The 20,041-nt window shown below is 37.6% G+C and overlaps 1 protein-coding gene across 3 annotated transcripts in view; it reads right to left on the bottom strand.

The window, feature by feature from the left end:
* Positions 1-20,041, bottom strand: part of LOC126091856 (parathyroid hormone/parathyroid hormone-related peptide receptor-like) — a 453,641-nt gene that overhangs the window by 25,772 nt on the left and 407,828 nt on the right. Inside the window, exon 12 of one of the 3 annotated variants that reach the window (XM_049907138.1) lies at positions 17,517-18,243. The exons of the other annotated variants lie outside the window; for them this stretch is intronic. Within the exon in view, the coding sequence (XP_049763095.1) occupies positions 18,191-18,243 (53 nt within the window). The 3' untranslated portion in view covers positions 17,517-18,190. Of the gene's footprint in view, positions 1-17,516; positions 18,244-20,041 lie in introns of those variants that run through there. 3 annotated transcript variants of the gene reach the window in all.

Here is a 20,041-nt window from a genome sequence, read left to right on the forward strand (position 1 = left end):
GTTATTGTGGGAGGGCCAGGGAACAGCATCGGCAGAGATCCTGGGTACAGTATAGAGTGTGACCTGGTAAAGATTGCGTCGGCATCGAGACACACCAATGTTGAATTTGTATCTGTCCTGCGACGCCATGACCAGCCTCATTTGAACTCTTTTGTTGGGAGAGTTAATTTGGAGTTGGAACGGCTGCTTGGGTCGGGTGCGGGGGCTCACATTGGTGTGGTTCCTGTTGATTCTCTCAGTAGGTGGGACTATACCAGGCACGGCCTACATCTCAACAGGAAAGGGAAGGGGAAACTGGCTGGGGTAATAGCAGGAAATTTAAGGGGGGGAGGCACTGCCATGAATGGTAAAATACCAGTGGTTACAGGTGTTGGAGCAGCACCTTTTTTAGGATAGGTAAGACAGAAAGATGTCAAGTTCTATGAGAGGTCAGGATTGAAACAAATCTTCAGTTTAGGAAAGAAATTAAACAGCACAATTCTAGCACATTGGATCACCAACCACAGCTTTCAATTATAAATTTTCACCAATCACCGGAAATTTTATCTCCACCAAGTTGTATCTCAGTCCTAGGTAATTGCATTGATGAATTAAAGTCACCCAACCCAGTTGACATAATCTGCCTCTCTGAACACCTTGTGACCACTGGTATAGCAACTAGGCCTAAGCACAATGAGAAACTCAGACAGGAGAGTACTGCAAATGTTAGAATAAGGAAAGGTTCTCATAAAAATACAATTAAAAATAATGTAAGTATATTTCATCAAAATATTGGGAGTTTAAATAATAAAATAGATGAGCTTCTGGTTTGTTTAGAAGATTTAGAAGCTGAGGATGAAATAGATATACTATGCCCGTCTGAGTATCACATTGTTACTGATATGGATAAGGTAAATGTAAGTGGATATAAGCTCTCTGCACATGTAATGAGAGAAAATATGGAGAAAGGAGGAGTTGCCATATATGTCAAAAGTTATCATTGTGCAAAAAGTATAGAAACAAAAAAGTTTTGTGTAGAGAAACATATAGAAGCATGTGCCTGTGAGCTTAAATTAAATAAAGGCACATTTATAATTGTAACTGTATATAGGTCCCCATCAGGAAATTTTCATCTATTTCTGAAAAATTTGGACTCCTTGTTGTGCTATCTGTCAGACAGGGGGAAGCAAATTATTATTTGTGGGGACTTCAATGTAGATTCTCTGAAAGAGGGTAATAGGAAAAATGTATTACTCGGTTCTTTCAATTTGACACCCGTTATTGATTTTCCTACTCGGGTGGTAAAGGATAGCAGCTCACTGATAGATAACTTCTTTATAGACCAAGATAAGTTTAACCAGATAAATGCTCAGCCTGTTGAGAATGGTCTTTCTGATCATGGTGCACAGCTAGATACAATATATGACATAGCTCCATTCAGCAATACTAAACAGTCCTCCAAAGTAGTACGTTCAGTCAACGATTTAACAATTGCAAATTTCAGGGAAAGCCTACAGCAGTTAGACTGGGATGAGGTGTACCGTGAACCTGATGCCAATTTAAAATATATTTTATTTCATGACATTTTTGTAAATGCATTTGAAAACTGCTTCCCCAAGAAAATAGTTAAATATACTCGTAAGAAACCTCGTAACAAACCATGGCTTACTAAGGGTATAAAAATATCTTGTAACCGGAATAGGGAAATGTATCTGACAGCAAGAAAGAGTAGTGACCCAGAAACCATCAAACATTATAAAAACTACTGTGTTATATTAAGAAAAGTTATTAAAAAATCCAGAAGTATGTGTATCATGTCTGAAATCAGCAACTCTGATAATAAAATTAAAACAATTTGGAATATTATTAAAAGAGAAACTGGCCAACCAAGAGCACAGGAAGACAGTATTACCATCAAATTGAATGAAAACTTTACGAACAAAAAGTCAGAAGTTGAAAATATTTTTAATAATCATTTTCTAAATGTTGTGGATATAGTAGGATCCAGGTGTTCATTAGAAGATGCTAGGCTGTTAATGGAAGAGGCCATACCTATGCAATTTGATACAATTGAAATCTCACCCACTTCTCCCTCTGAAATTAGGAAAATAATAAACTTGCTTAAAAGCAAAACTCACATGGAATTGATGGCATTTCCAGCAAAATACTAAAAGCTTGTTCTCAACAGATAAGTAAGATTCTCAGCCACCTGTGTAATAGCTCTCTGGAACAGGGCATTTTCCCTGATAGACTGAAATATGCTATTGTTATACCTTTGCATAAAAAGGGGGATAGATCTGATGTCAACAATAACCGTCCAATCTCCCTTCTAACAGCTTTAGCCAAAATTTTTGAGAAAGTAATGTATTCAAGAGTAGCTTCACATATCTGTAACAATGAAGTACTAACAAAATGTCAGTTTGGTTTCCAGAAAGGTTTTTCAACAGAAAATGCCATATATGCCTTCACCAATCAAATTTTGAATGATCTGAATAACCGAACACCACCCATTGGGATTTTTTGTGATCTCTCAAAGGCTTTTGATTGTGTAAATCATGAAATTCTGCTAGGCAAGCTCAAGTATTGTGGCATGAGTGGGACAGTGCACAAATGGTTTAATTCGTACCTAACTGGAAGAGTGCAGAAAGTTGAAATAAGTAGTTCTCATAATATGCAAAGATCAGCACATTCCTCAAACTGGGGAACTATCAAGAATGGGGTTCCACAAGGGTCAGTCTTGGGTCCTTTGTTGTTCTTAATATATATTAATGACTTGCCATTCTCTATTCATGAAGAGGCAAAGTTAGTTCTCTTTGCTGATGATACAAGTATAGTAATCACACCTGACAAACAAGAATTAACTGATGAAATTGTCAATACTGTCTTTCAGAAAATTACTAAGTGGTTCCTTGTAAATGGACTCTCACTGAATTTTGATAAGACACAGTACATACAGTTCTGTACAGTGAATGGTATGACGCCATTAATAAATATAGACCTTAATCAGAAACATATAGCTAAGGTAGAATATTCCAAATTTTTAGGTGTGTCCATTGACGAGAGATTAAATTGGAAGAAACACATTGATGATCTGCTGAAACGTTTGAGTTCAGCTACTTATGCAATAAGGATCATTGCAAATTTTGGTGATAAACATCTTAGTAAATTAGCTTACTACCCCTATTTTCACTCGTTGCTTTCATATGGCATCATATTTTGGGGTAATTCATCACTGAGGAATAAACTATTTATTGCACAAAAGCGTGTAATCAGAATAATAGCTGGAGTCCACCCAAGATCATCCTGCAGACATTTATTTAAGGATCTAGGGATATTCACTGTAGCTTCTCAGTATATATACTCTCTTATGAAATTTGTTATTAACAACCAAACCCAATTCAAAAGTAATAGCAGTGTGTATAACTACAATACTAGGAGAAAGGATGATCTTCACTATTCAAGATTAAATCTAACTTTGGCACAGAAAGGGGTGAATTATACTGGCACTAAAGTCTTTGGTCACTTACCAAATAGTATCAAAAGTCTGACAGATAACCAACAAGTATTTAAGAAGAAATTAAAAGAATTTCTGAATGACAACTCCTTCTACTCCATAGAGGAATTTTTAGATATAAATTAAAAAAAATATATATTAAAAAAAATAAAAATAAAAAACACAAAAAAATGAAAAAGTTGTTATATTAACTTAAGTATGTTGTTAAATTAACTTAATTATGTAATGTGTTGGAAAATTTGACTCGTTCCACATCATTACGAAATATCGTATTCATGATCCATGGAACTAGTATTAATCTAATCTAATCTAATCTAGATGTGATGTCAACTACAGTATGACTGTACACAGTATTGGTAGACTCCTAAGGTTCATAGTAAATGCATGTATTTTAAAGTTTTCCACCTTCTACTGATTTACAGGTAGTATGCTGAGACTGTAGTGACCCACATAGATCCACATCCAAGATCCAGGTGCACAGTCGCAAGGTGTGCCACAGAAGTCAGGAGACACAGCTAGAAGTCCAACAACTGTTAGATGCCCTCACACATGACTGTGTGCACAGTATCTCTTCCTCACACTCTTACCAGCTGGCCACAACATTTAGAAACAGGTCTAGACAGCTCTAACTCCATACACATTCACCTCTTCATATGTGTTATTGGATTCTTACTGTGGGCCACTTTGTAGCTAGTGCACCCATTATAAAAAGTTGTTTCCTAGACTTAAGTTTGTTGTACCAGTCATTGTGTGGTATTCTTTTGTGGGATCAAAACACAGATATAAGGAAAGCATGTGCACACTGTATGTGTTAGGCAGACTAATGCGGTCTTTCCAGTTTTCCTTGAGCACTAATATAAATGTCTGGGGAGTGGAGGAATCAAGCTCTCCATCAAACACCCTGTCAAGGGGAGAGGAGTGGTGCTGAAATAAACAAGCCTTGCCTCTCTCACTCCATGCAGCATCTCTAATTATGTTTTGTGCTTCAAATTTATATACATTTAATACTACTATTTGGAATAAATGCCACTCTAACAGTGTTCTATCATGTTCACGTAAGTATTTCTGTAAGTTACCTCCTGTTTAGACTGATTGCCTTTTTACAGTACCCTATTAATGATCCTATGTCTGCCACCTGCTTTATCTACAACTGTAACCTATGTGATCATTACAGTACACATCCTTACAAATGGTTAAACCCAGATATTTCTATGAGTTGACTTATTGTAATTCTGATTCAGTGATATATAAAACATAGAATGCTACATTTTGGTGTTTTATGAAGAGTACAGCTTTACATTTCTGAACCAGTCAGTTCTTGATTATAGATAACTGCATCTTCTGCAGAAAATTTCTGGTCACTGTTAATGTTGTCTGACGGGTTGTTAATATACAACATGAAGACCAAAGGTGCTAACACATTTCCCTGGCACATGTTCAAAGTTACTTCTATAACAGTCAAGGACTCTCTTCAAAGATAGCGTGCTGCATGCTCCCTATTAAGAAATTTGTTTGAGACTCCACATGATCATATCTTTGTTAATATGTGCTGATGTGTGGTACTGAGTGAAATGGGTTTTGAAAGTCAAGAGATGGTGCATCTACCTGATTGCCTTGATCTTTGGCTTTCAGGATGTTATATGATAAAAGTGTGAGTTGGTGTTTGCATGAGCTATTTATTCAGAATCATTGCTGGTTGACAAGGAGAAGGTAGTTTTGTTCAAGATACCTCATTATGTTTCAGCTCAGAATGTGATCTAGAATACTACAACAGATGGATATCAGTGGTTTTTTTTCTATATGGAATCTGATAAATTTATGGTCACATACAAAAACTGTTTTGAAACAGCCTTTTCCAAACAATCATCATTAAAAATTCTGTGTGAGATTTAAACAAGTGAATCACAGCAGGAATGCAAATATCTTGCCAGAATGATGGAATATTTTAAGCCTACTCAATGCAAACCACAAATCTTGTCTTCATTATTTTAAACAATCTGAACAAATATTTAGACAAGTGATATCAAAAGCAAAGAGGTTAAAATATGACATCAAATAGAAAATTCCAGGAACAAGACAAAAGCAACTTCAACGACCATATGAAAATAAACAGGTGCAATGTCATTAGACTACAGTGACATAAAACTTAATCAAAATAACAGTTAAATGATTAACCTCTCATTAGGGGCTAGTACAGTTAACATTTACTTTTCAAATAGCCTACAGTGCAAAATCTTATTGCCAAACAACAATAGACAGAACCAGGTAGCAATAAACTACAATCAGATTAAAAATTCATACAAGAATGCTATTCATGTCTCCTGCAACACCTGATGAATTGTCTATGATTATAAAAAGATTGCCCAAAATATATTCAGAGGATCCTGATGGAACACTGGATATTGTAATCAAAGCAAATGTAGTATTTACTAACAGTTAATTTCCAGTTTAACATTTGTGGGTGGTATATTCCAAAAAATCTGAAAACTGCAAAGTAACATCTCTGCATAAAAAAGGAGACAAATGTGAAGCTGAGAACTGCAGCCCTGTATCAATTTGTCATGCTTTGGTAAAATTCTTGAAGAGCCTTATCTTAGGATACTGACAGCATCTCTAAAAGAAAAGCAATGCTAATAAGTGATTTACAACACAGATTCAGAGCTGACAGGTCAGACAGTCATCTATTTTTGCCTTTCTAGATGAAGTAATGATTGCAGCAGATAATTGACACAACATTTTTGGAATATTTCTTGAACTTAGCGAAGCTTTTGATGTGATATTCTGTTGTGAAAAATAAATAATTATGGAATTTAAGGAGTACCAAACATGTGAATCCATTCTTACCTCCATGATCACCAATAAATCAGTCAAGTAAAATACAAAGATGCAAAAATTTTAAAAATTTCTAATTTTTATAATAATAGCTCGCTGGTGCACAGAGGAATGACACTGAATAATTTAAATGATCTATGTACAAGCCACTTCTGAGTTTTTTAAGTGCTAAAATGCAATAAAACCAGCTCATATTTATTTCTGGTATTGTACATGCCATACTGCTGGTAACTACAATAGTCCTTCTTCAGGTGCACTACCTACTGCAAGATATTCAGTGTTGGCAGAAACATAATCTTCAGTTGTCTGAAATTGGGTCTACAATAAGCTTTGGGTAAAATGTTGAATGTTATCCTCACTGTCTTCATTTGTAATTTAATTATGTTGGTTGCTGAATGAATACATTATCGATAAGGATACTATTATCTAAAGCAACTTGGGTAGGGAACTTTACGACTGATGTGAAATTATGAGTGGCTAAAGCACCTGTAGATCACTTTTGCTGTCAGATTCTTTCAAGAAATTTACATTAAAATCACCACATATTAATAATCTGTACCTTAATGAACATTTCCCAACTACCCAGTGGATACCTGTTACTGTAACAATTACAAATTTTCTAGTTCTCTATAGCAACTTCACAAGCACATACTTCTATATCATGATTGACATAGAACTTGGTTATCTCCACATTTTTGCATTTATATCTCTTTATTATGAATGTGTCAACTCCTATTTTATCCATATTAGCTCTACATGAATAGGCAGTTAACATATAGTCACTTACATTTTAATTTTCTATCCATGTGGTTCTATGGCATTCAGACAAAGACATTATATCAATTTCTTTCCAGCTACTAAGATATTGCAAATAAATTAACCACTCATTTACTTTATTTTTTACTTCCCAAATATTCTGATGAAGCAACTTGACTTCATTGTTCCTGTGGTGTCACCGCCAGACACCACACTTGCTAGGTGGTAGCTTCAAATCGGCCGCGGTCCATTAGTGCATGTCGGATCCGCGTGTCGCCACTGTCAGTACTTGCAGACCTAGCGCCACCACATGGCAGGTCTAGAAAGATGGACTAGCACTCGCCCCAGTTGTACGATGACTTTGCTAGCGACTACACGTACGAAGCCTTTCTCTCATTTGCCGAGAGACAGTTAGAATAGCCTTCAGCTAAGTCCATGACTACGGCCTAGCAAGGCGCGTATCTGGAGATAGTCTCACTTGTATCGTCAATAGAGATGTACCACAATGATGGAATAAAGTTAAGTATCCGAGGAGCTGCATACTTTTCTTTAGTGTATTTATAACTTATCCTGTTCCAGACTTCACGCCAGTTGGTGTGTGTGTACGTGTGCCTTTCGGCTACTTCCGAGTGGCGTGGCTGTCTGGCTACGCCACAACAGTTCCCTCTATTATTATAAGATGAACTGAGAGTCTTTGTTGATTTAATTTTCTTTACTGCTGTCTGTCTGATTTTGGTATTTGCCTTTATGTTGGTGTCTCACTTGACCTGTATAACCACTGGAATTTGCTTGTGTGTGTTAGCAGTCCACTTTGTGTTTTCTCTAATAGATCTGCTAACTTGTCCTTACCCCTTCTGTTCTGGTGGAGGCCCTGAGAAGAATATTCCTGTGAAAGTGATAGTGATTACTGGATATGAGATCTGGCATCAATCTGAAGGAGTTCTCTCAGTTCAATGTGTACTCACTTTACCGTTGAGCTACCCCATAGCTGGTCATAGTACCTCCCCAAAACCCATACATGCATGCTCAGTAGCTGCTCCTTTCCTTCTCTAATTTTGGTAGCAAGCAAAATCTATTACTTAACTAAATTTCAAATTTGCTTACAATTTTTCCCCCTGTTCACCATCTGCTCGCTACTTTTTTTTTTTCTTCCCTCCCCTTTAGCTGCCTTAATTCAGTTTGTTACAATTTCTAATTCCGTCTGAAGGGGACAAATCTTCAGCTCCTGTTCGTTGATTTCTGGTCTTTCTTGTATAATCTACGATTGCCCCAGCGAAACCACAACCTATAGTTTTCACAAAACATTCCTTGTTTAACTAACCTGCAGCAATGTCCATACATATCAGTCACAAAACAAATGAAAAAGAAATTTATTTTACTCTTTCCTGTGTGATTCTCATCCATAAATTTAGGTCAAAGATTATGACTATAGGTGCAATTAGAAAAATATACTTTTTGCACTATTTTACATTATTCCACACAATATTAATGCTTCCACTCATGTTTATAACAAGAACTGTTAAAATGTAGCTTCTAATCTACCTTTTACATTATTATTTACAAAAGCAGAATTTCCAGTGATCTTGTGGGAATCACCTGAGGAACGTCTGTGAATGCAACGAGCGCACAGACAATCTGCTTTATTCTTTGATTTTGATGAGTATTCTTTGCATTGACTTAGATTTTTTCTGTTGATTCACATTTGAGCTTAAAGAAATAAAAAGTTATTGCTTGACTGCTTTGTTGATCTCTTTATCAGACAGGCATAAACTGTGGTTGACAAGTGGGGACTCCGTATATTGAATTCCATTGTAGACAAGAAAATGCAGCACTGTTCAGTATCTTCTACTACAAAGATGGCATGTCCACATGACACATGGAGTACTACAGATTGGCACGATGCTTTATTGAACCACAATGAAGATTTACAATGCAACATTGAAAACCAGGAAAATGTTGCACTGAACTTTACTACAGCATCTAGGAGTGGCCGTTCAGCAGATAACAGTAGTGAAAAGAAAATACATCCACCGCATCTCATTCTGATAAACCCAAATTATGGCTTGCAATGCTCAATATGACTTTCCAGCTCTATGGCATTGTAAATGAAGAAACCAAATTTATGATTGCTGATAGTGCACTCGACAATGAAACAGCAATGGTCAATGCAGATATAATACTCAGCCTGCCCACCATGCAGAAGTATAAAGATTTTAAACAGTTACTCCTTGCCACTCACCATATAGTGGAGATGCTGGGTTACAGATAGGCGCAACAAAAATACATCTTTGGGCCATTAAGGCCTTCGTCAACAATAGATGTAGCCACACACAACACACACACACACACACAAACGCAACTCTCACACACAAGTGCAGTCTCAGGCAACTGAAACCACACTGTGAGCACCAGCACCAGTGCATGATGGGAGTGGCGACTGGGTGGTGGTAAGGAGGAGGCTGGGGCAGGGAGGGGGAGGTATAGCATGGTGGGCGTGGCAGACAGTGAACTGCTGTAGGTTAGACTGAGGGCACAGAAGAGGTGGGGATGGAAAGTATCAGAAAGGGAGAGAAGTAAAAAGACTGAGTGTGATGGTGGAATGATGGTTGTGTAGTACTGGAATGGCAACAGGGAAGGGGCTGGATGGGTGAGGACAGTGACTAACTAAGGTTGAGCCCAGGAGGGTTAAAGAACGTAGGATGTATTACAAGGAGAGTTCCCACCTGCACAGTTCAGAAAAGCTGGTGTTGGTGGAAAAGATCCAAATGGCACAGGCTGTGAAGCAGTCATTGGAATGAAGGACGTTATGTTTGGCAGCATGTTCAACAAGCATGTGGTCAACCTGTTTCTTGGCCACAGTTTGTTGGTGGCCACTGATGCGGACAGGTAGCTTGTTAGTTGTCAGGCCCACATAGACTGCAGCACAGTGGTTGCAGCTTAGCTTGTAGATGACATGATTGGTTTCACAGGTAGCCCTGCCTTTGATGGGATAGGTAATGTTCATTACTGGACTGGAGTAGGTGGTGGTGGTGGGAGAATGTATTGGGACAGGTCTTGCATCTAGGTCTATTACAGGGATATGAGCCATGAGGTATGGGGTTGTGTAAGGATGGATGAGTATATTGTGTAGGTTCGGTGGACAGCAGAACTTCACTGTGGGAAGGGTGGGAAGGATAGTGTCAGGGCATTTATCATTACAGGGCATAACAAAAGGTAGTCAAAACCCTGGTGGAGAATATAATTCAGTTGCTCCATTCCTGGGTCATACTGAGTTACAAAGGCAATGCTTCTTTCTGACCAGATGGTGTGACTTTGGGAGGTGGTGGGAGACTGGAAAGATAAGGCACGGGATATTTGCTTTTGTACAAGGTTGGGAAGATAATTATGATCTGTGAAGACTTCAGTGAGACCTTTGGTATATTTCAAGAGGGATCACTCATCACTGCAGATGTGAAGACCATGGGTGGGTAGGCTGTACTGAAGGGACTTCTTGGTATGGAATGGGTAGCAGCTATCGAAGTGGAGGTATTGCTGGTGGTTAGTAGGTTTGATATGGATGGAGGTACTGACATCTTTGAGGTGGAGGTCAGCATCTAGGAAGGTGGCTTGTTGGCTCCTAATCAACTGGTACTTGGAGCAGTTAATTTCTACAGACAATATCTACCTTTGGAGCAGCAATATCAGGTAATCATGTTGACACACTCAGTTCCTCATGTGCAAATGGGAATTGTCAAAGATGCTAGCCAACAATGCAGTGGTGCAGCTCTAAACCAGCATGTCACAGGCCACTGGCAGCCCATGGGCTTCTTCTCCCATAATCTTACATTGTCACAAGTTAAATGGAGCTCTTACAATAGGGAATTGTTGGCAATTTATGAAGCTGTCAGACATGTCTGGCCACAAGTGGAAGCCAGGCCATTCACAGTTTTCACAGACCACAAGCTGATTACTTTTGCCTTCAGCAGTAACAAGGATGGGTGCTCACCGCAACAATTTAGACAACTTGAATTCATCACCCAGTTCATGACAGACCTGCAGCATATAAAAGGACCTGAGAATGTCATGGAAGATTCCCTGCTATGATTGGAATCAATCTCTGAGGCTATTGGCTACAAGGAGTTAACTTGCAGCACAAGAGACATACCAACAACTTACCAAATTCTGTTATGATAGTACATTCATGTTATGTCTGCGGCAAATACTATCTGCTGGTGAACATTTCCGAGTTTGGTGCAACATATCACAGTGAAAACTGCGACTTTTATACTCAAGAAATTGTGATGGGGATTATTTAACATCATCCATAGGCTGGCTCATCTGGGAATAAACACCAGCATCAAACAGATAATGGACAAATTTGTTTGGCCCAATATAAAGAAGGATTGCTGTAGTTGTGCAAACATGTGCTTAGATTTACAGAGGGCCAAGGTTGGACAACATGTGCACAAAGCACTAGGACGTTCGTCCAGGAATCAAGACCCACCAGTTGAAGAAACACTTAAGTAACATACACTTTGTGGTCAAAAGTATCCAGACACCTGGATGAAAATGACTTACAAGCTTGTGGTGGCCTCCATTGGAAATGCTGGAATTCAGTATGGTGTTGGCCCATCCTTAGACTTGATGACAGCTTCCACTCTCACAAGCACAGATTCAGTCAGGTGCTGGAAGGTTTCTTGGGGAATGGCAGCCCATTCTTTACAGAGTGCTGCACTGATGAGAGGTATCAATGTCAGTCGGTGAGGCCTGGCATGAAGTCGGCATTCCAAAACATACCAAAGGTGTTCTATAGGAAACAGGTCAGAACTCTGTGCAGGCCAGTCCATCACAAGGATGTATTGTCATGTAGCCAGTCTGCCACTGGCTGTGCATTATGAACAGGTGCTTGATTGTGTTCAAAGATGCGGTCGCCAACCCCAAATTGCTTTTCAACAGTGAGAAGCAAGAAGATGCTTAAAACATGAATGTAGACCTGTGCTGTGATAGTGCCACACAAAACAACAAGGAGTGCAAGCCCCTTCCATCAAAAACAAAACCACACCATAACACCATTTTACTGTTGGCACTACGCACACTGGGAGATGATGTTCAGTGGGCATTCGCCATATCCACACCCTGCCATTGGATCGCCACATTGTGTACTGTGATTTGTCGCTTCACACAACACTTTTCCACTGTTCAATCACCCAATGTTTACACTCCTTATACCAAGCGAAGCCTTGTTTGGCATTTACTGACGTGATGTGTGGCTTATGAGCAGCCACTCGACCATGAAATCCAAGTTTTCTCACCTCCCGCCTAACTCGACTAATGTTGAAGTAATGTTGGAGAGAATAGATACAATGAATCCTGCAAGGCTGTCCATAAGAGTATGAGAGGGTGGAGATCTCTTATGAACAGCACACTGCATGATGTCCCAGATATGCTCAATAATGTTCATGTCTGTGGAGTTTGGTGGCCGGCAGAAGTGTTTAAACTCAGAAGAGTCTTCCTGGAGCCGCTCTGTAGCTATTGTGGACATGTGGGGTGTCACATTGTCCTGCTGGAATAGCCCAAATCTGTTGGAATGCACAATGGACATGAATGGATGGAGGTGATCAGACAGGATGCTCACATATGTGTCACTTACCAGAGTCATATCTAGATGTATCAGGGATCACATATCACTCCAACTGCATATGCCCCACACCATTACAGAACCTCCACCAGCTTGAGCAGTCCGCTGGTGACATGAAGGGTCCATGGATTCACGAGGTTGTCTCCATACCTGTACACATCCATCAACTCCATACAATTTGAAATGATACTCGTCCAACCAGGCAACATGTTTCTGCTCATCAATAGTCCAATGTTGGTGTTGATGGACCCAGGTGAGGCATAAAGCTTTGTGTCATGCAGTTATCAAGGGTACATGAGTGAACCTTTGGCTCCAAAAGCCCATTTCAATAATGTTTCATTGAATGGTTCACATGCTGACACTTGTTGATATCCCAGAAATGAAATCTGAAGGAATATGCGGAAGAGTTGTACTTCTGTCACGTTGAACGATTCTCTTCAGTCATCATTGGTTACGTTTTTGAAGGACCTTTTTCCAGCTGTATTTATGTCGGAGACTTGATGTTTTACTGATTCCTGATATTCACGGTACTTGTGAAATGGTTGTATAGGAAAATCACAACTTCATCACTACCTCAGAGATGTTGTGCCCCATTGCTCATGCACTGACTCTAACACCACATTCAAACTCACTTAAATCTTGATAATCTGCCATTGTAGCAGCAGTAACTGATCTAACAACTCTGTCAGACACTTGTTGTCTTATATAGGTGCTGCTGACTGTGGCAACGTATTCTGCCTGTTTACATATCTCTGTATTGGAATACACATGCCTATACCAGTTTCTTTGGTGCTTCAGTGTAATAGCCAAACCATGAAATTAGCTATAAATCTCATAAACTGTCAGTGATCTCATCAAGTGAAAGCCAAGTATAGTGGTCACCATGTCTATTTTTATATCAGCAATAATCTTTTCACACACCTGTTTCAAATAATGCTTGCGCAATGTCCATTCATCTGGTATACTGTGGCTACCGATACTTCCCAGGAAGCCCTTAAAAGTAGGGTTCTTTACCATGTTCTGTGGCATATTAGCCAACAAGTCTATATTAAAGCTGTCCATTGAACTACTTGTCATAGAGGAAATTAAAGGTTTAATCTGTCGTTTGTTCTTTCTTGTAGTAACTTGTAAGGTGAGCTGCAGACTCTTTGTGTTGAAGTAAATGTGACTTTTTATCATGACTTGACTAAAACTAAATCAAATGAACATGATTGTGATCATATGAAAATGTTAACTACAGTAGAATCACTTATGCATGTCCATAAACTAATTTAAATTTCAATTTGAAAATCTGAGAGAAGAAGACAGGCAAAAAGACTGGTAGATAACATGAATGATCAAAATAACTTGTGTTTTCTTTCTTGTTTTTTACAGACTTGGAAAAGAATTACTCAGCCTTTAGTTGCAAAACTGGTCTTCCCCAGTCCACTGCCACAGAAGCCCAGTTTTTGACAATTTTGGTATAGGCATGACAAAATTACACTTTAAGTGCACTACTCAATATGAGGCAACACACCATGAACTTTTACTTCACACACACACACACACACACACACACACACACACACACACACACACACAAGTGTCACCAATTTGTTCCTTTGGTATAGCTTTCTATTGTCGGATGACATTTAAGTAATGGATGGCTGAGTTTGTTCCAGTGCAGCAGCATGTGAACATATTCTCAAAACAATAATGCTTTATAGACAGTGTTAATTTCAGTGTGGGCTTTATTTCTTATACCTCCCAAACTACAAAAATAGAGTCAAGCTCAAAAATGCAGCAGCATAAAGACAAGCAACATTGAGCCATACACACTCTGACTTGAGTGCAGTGCACAAATTTATTTATTATGTCTTTTCTTAATGTGCAAATTGACAAATTGATTTTCCTTAGTATTAATTCAGAAAAACTTCTAAAAAACCGTGTTTTCTGCAAAATTCCTATTTAGACCCTTGTAGACCTGTGTGTATGATGTAACCCATTTTAGATTTGATGAGGTAATGACTAGAACCAGGTTGAGAACACTTTTCCACACCACCGTCATTTGGAACTTCTGCCTCCTTCATTTTTTCACATAAGTGAGAAATCATTTGGTGCTTCCCTAATTTTTCTTTACATCATACATTAATTGCTGTTCTTTGGGCCCTTGTTAAGGCCTTTAAAAATAAATCTTATTCAAGTGAGTACAGAAATAGAATGTTTTCACTACTAGATGTGATACACCCAGTGTAAAAATTTTGCACTAGAGGTGTCTCTCACACCCATCTCAGCTTGGCATCCCAAGTGGCCTTTTGCAACGCTTGGGCCTTAAACAGGTCCTGCTTATGACCAAGGGCTTTTTTGTTGGTAGGGCTGATCTTTTTTAAGAAGATGAATTTTTTCTTTTCACTTAAGAATATTTTCTTTTGTCACATCAAAGCCTGAACTTCTACACCAATTATAATTATCATCCACTCTCTAAATCTTTACTGTTTTTCATCATAAACTTTATTACCTGTACTTGTCTTTTTGGATTTAATATTTTGCAGGGGAAGGACATGTTAATTGTTGTGGAGAGAGTGAGTTGAAGATCAACAACCTTTTTACCTGTGTAATGTTCTCAGTATATTTGCAATCAGTTACCATTATCCAAATTAAACTTGTTTGTATTTAGAGTCTGTTAATTTACTACATACATATTTTCTCTTGGAAAATATACAGAGTTTGTTCCACCATTTAATGTAAGAAAATTTTTAAGAATTAAATAACTGCAATCAGATGCTTCAGTCTTAACTATATCTATCATTATTACATAGAAAATTTTTAAGAATTAAATAACTGCAATCAGATGCTTCAGTCTTAACTATATCTATCATTATTACATATGTGTAGCTTTGAGAGATCAGATAGTGAAGGCATCACATGATGAAATAGTTGAGGCCTAGTAGACATCTTCAGATAGCACAGGAGATATTGAATTTAATTAATAAAAGGAGAAAATATAAAATGTAGCAGATGAAGCAGGTGAAAGGGTTTACAAATGTCTAAAAAATGAGACTGATAGGAAGTGCAAAATGACTAACAAAGAGTGGCCACAGAACAAATGTAAGGATTTAGAAGCTTAGATCACTAGGGGAAAGGTGGATACCACCTACAAGAAAATTAAAGAAGTCTTTGGAGCAAAGAGAAATAGCTGTATGAATATCAAGAGCTCAGATGGAGACCCAGTTCTAAGCAAAGACGGGAAAGCTGAAATGTGGAAACAGTGTACAGAGGGTCTATATAAGGGAGATGAACTTGAAGACAATAGTATAGAAACGAAACAGGACATAGACGAACATGAGATGGGGGAATAAAATACTGTGAGAAGAATGTGACACAGCGGTGAATGACCTAAGTCGAAACGAAGCCCCAGTAGAAGGCAATGTTCTATCTGAGCTACTGATAGCCTCCATCTAGTGAGCAAGATGTGTGAGATAGGCAAAATACCTTCAGACTTCAAGAAGGATATAATAATTCCAATTCCAAAGGAAGCAGGTGCTGACAGGTGTGAATATTACCGAACTATCAGTTTAATATTTCATGGTAGCAAAATATTAACATGAGTTCTTTGCAGAAGAATGGAAAAACTGGCAGAAGTGAATCTTGGAGAGGATCAGTTTGAATTCCAGAGAAATGAGGGAACACGTGAGGCAATACTGGCCCTATGATTTATCTTAAAAGATAGGTTAAAGAAAGGCAAACCTGTGTTTATAGAATTTTTTGACATAGAGAAAGCTTTTGACAATGTTGTCTGGAATACTCTCTTTGAAATTTGGGAGGTAGGAGAGGTAAAATACAGTGAGTGAAAGACTATTTACAATTTGTACAGAAACCAGACATCAGATACAAGAGCCAAAGGGCATGAAAAGGAAGCTGTGGTTGAGAAGGAAGTGAGACAGGGTTGTTGCCTATAACCGATGTTATTCAATCTGTACACTGAGAAAGCAGTAAATGAAACCAAACAAAAATCTGGAGAAACTGAAGTTCAGGAAGAAGAAACAAAAGATCTGAGGTTTGCTGATGACACTGTAATTCTATCGGAGACAGTAAAGGACTTAGAGGGGCAGCTGAATGGAATGACAGTGATATTCATACATACAATACAAAAGGAGAAATGATTTACAATGTACATCAGTCAATCTTACTGAGGAACACAAAAGAGTCAAAATCTTTGATCACAAACTGAGTGATGTAAAAGATTCAAAGGATAATAAAACTGACTTGAAATACAAACTCTCTCTACTCTACATGACAATTTCGGAATGTGTAATGATATGGTTGTGTGTGTGTGTGTGTGTGTGTGTGTGTGTGTGTGTGTGTGTGTGTGTGTGTGTGTGTGTGTGTGCACAAAAGTTTATATCTTAAATAATGTCTTTACACATTTTGATTGGGTACCTGGCACTACAGGTATCAAATTTATGGTAACTGCTGAAACTGCAAAGAACACTATCAGTAGAGAAAATTTTTCTTAATGCATTCTTCACTGGTGTAAGGGTAGCTGAATCCACTGATAACTCTTAGATAACAGTAAAACACTGAACTGTAATGTTTATGTCTAAGAACTCGAGGTTGCTATAGAACAACAACTCAGTATATCTCTAATTTTGTCAAAAACATCTTTGTCTTTGAAATAAACTTTAATTGCTGTAAATGAAATTGTTTCTTCTTCATTTAAATGATGGAAAAATAATTGTATTTATTTTGTTTGAGAGATGTGTCACTGCATGTTACTAATGAGTTTTGATACTGGAAAAATGTTTTCTAATAAGGAATTTTTTTGTGTCAGTGTCAAATAGAAAATAACAACATCTTTGTCATTAATTTTAATATATTACATGATTTAAGAGAGATGATGATGATACATTGTTTATGTAGATGGAGATAAATTCTAATGGAGTATTACTGTAATAGATCTATTTTAGATTATGCAACTTTAAGGATTCAGTTGAGCAAGTACACAATTCCAGAATGAAATTTTCACTCTGCACCAGAGTGTGAGCTGATATGAAACTTCCTGGTAGACTAAAACTGTGAGCTGGACCAAGACTTGAACTCAGGACGTTTGCCTTTCACGGGCAAGTGCTCTACCAACTAAGCTACCCAAGCACAACTAATGACCTGTCATCACAGCTTTATGTCTGCCAGTAACTCATCTCCTACCTTCCAAACTTCACAGAAGCTCTCCTGCTAGAGCACTTCCCATGAAGGGCAAAATTCCCAAGTTCCCAGTCTTGATTCGGCACACAGTTTCAGTCTATCAGGAAGTTTCATGTACACAATTTTTCACAAGTTAAACACCTCTTTCAGTCCATATATCACCTTTCATTATGAGTACAGTCATTCACATGCTTTTATTGTTGCAAAATGCTAGATTAAATTGAATACATTAAGGGGTAACAAATTTCTAATTCAGTCAGGAAGTCATTGTTACAGTAACTTTTCAAATTTATGATTTAGTAGCTTTAAAATTATTTTTTCTTGTCTGCAGTGCCTGCAGCTGAGACTGATAGGAATGCTTTTCCTGCAAAAACATGTAAAATAATATTAGAATTTAATATAGTTTGTTTGAAAATTTATTTATTTTGTTCTTCTCTTTGAGAAAAGAGAGATTTAAATAACTTCATAACACTCCTAGACAATAAGTGATAATAAGATTTATAATTTTATGCTTTTAATAGTTCCTCTTTTACTGTGGATATTTTGGATGGCAGTAGCATAAAAAATAATATATTGTACTGTGCTATGATCTGTAATGATAAAAATAATATCATATGACAACAGGAAAGGATATTATGTGCGGTGTATTCCTTTGTTCAAGCAACAGAATCAGGTGATGATGTTGATGGATGGGTTTTCTAGTGTTCTCTACATTTGAATATTTGGTGGTCACACTACGAGTGTGATTAAAATAATTATTGAAAGTTTTGTTAAAATAAACTAACTGAATCTCTCTCTCTCTCTCTCTCACACACACATACACACACAAGTAGTATAAAATACTTGATATTAAAATACAATAGCAGATCCATGCGCTTAGAAGTGTTTGGAAAAAGCACATTGGAACCCCTTAGTCCAGCCACATTTGCACTTAGAATCACTGCAAATCTTGGGTATAGGTAGAGCAGTAAGTTTTGCATATTTTCATTAAATAATGTCATGTGGTATAATTTTCTGGGTAACTCATCTTTAAGAAAAAAATATTCATTGTGCAAAAATGTGCTGTAAGAATAATCATCTTGTTGACATCTGTTTAAGGATTTGGGCATTGTGACTACTTCTTTACAGTACATTTATTCCCTCATGAAGTTTGCTGTAAATAATCCACTACAGTTCAAAAGGAACAACGAGGTACAAAATTACAATACCAGAAGCAAGAACGATACTCATTACTCCACATTAAGCTTGTCTGCAGTACAAAAAGGGGTGCACAATCCTGCAAAAAAACAAAACTTTTTGATCACTTACCCAGTGATATGAAATGTCTGACAGACAGAAAAGCAAAATTTGATAACAAAATGAGAAAGTTTCTTCTTGACAACTCCTTCTATTCTGTAGAAGAATTTTTATTACTGTAACATGTAAAAGGTGGTGGGTATCTCATCTGTATATCTTTTTTTTTAATAGGAAAAAAAGACCTTAGAAATGTTGAAATGTAACCATATGTACAAATTATTTCGCAATGTGAGTATAAAATGACCCGTTCCACATCATTATGAACTGTCATGCAAAATGATCATTGGAATATGTAACTAACTAACTAGAATGCTAATATCCTGCAAGAGGGCAGTAAATTCCATTATAGTGCATCCCTGATAAGCTTACTGCAGCTCTATGTGCCCTGGCACCCAACAGAGTGATAAACCTACAGCTGTATTCTTAGTTGGTAGAGAGGGTCATGTGTCAGCAGAATAATTTTTTCTGCTAGGTACCTCCGACAAATTGCTTGGAGGCAAATTATGTACCTGGAGCAGATCAGAAATTTCTTTCTTTGATAATGGCTCAGGATTTCATATAGCTTCAACACTGTACCTCAGTAATGCAATACGAGTGAGAATAGCAGAATGAAAGACTTCAGACTCTCCTGCTCAGACCCATCTATGTGCACTGTAATAAAATTGCAGTGCTTATCTAAAATTTAAGCTGAATATTCAAAAAATAACATTTACAGTGCTTTACATTTATTATTATTTTATTTTAATGCTAGGTCTCCTGGATCTCCAGAGGAGCTTTGGTGACTCTTTGTTCCAATGTTGGAAGAAAAATAAATATTTCAAAAAGACCTCACTGACCTCTGACTGTTAAAAATTCATCTCATTGTA

This window comes from Schistocerca cancellata, chromosome 1 (genome assembly GCF_023864275.1).
Source record: "Schistocerca cancellata isolate TAMUIC-IGC-003103 chromosome 1, iqSchCanc2.1, whole genome shotgun sequence".
NCBI classification, from domain to species: Eukaryota; Metazoa; Arthropoda; class Insecta; order Orthoptera; family Acrididae; genus Schistocerca; species Schistocerca cancellata.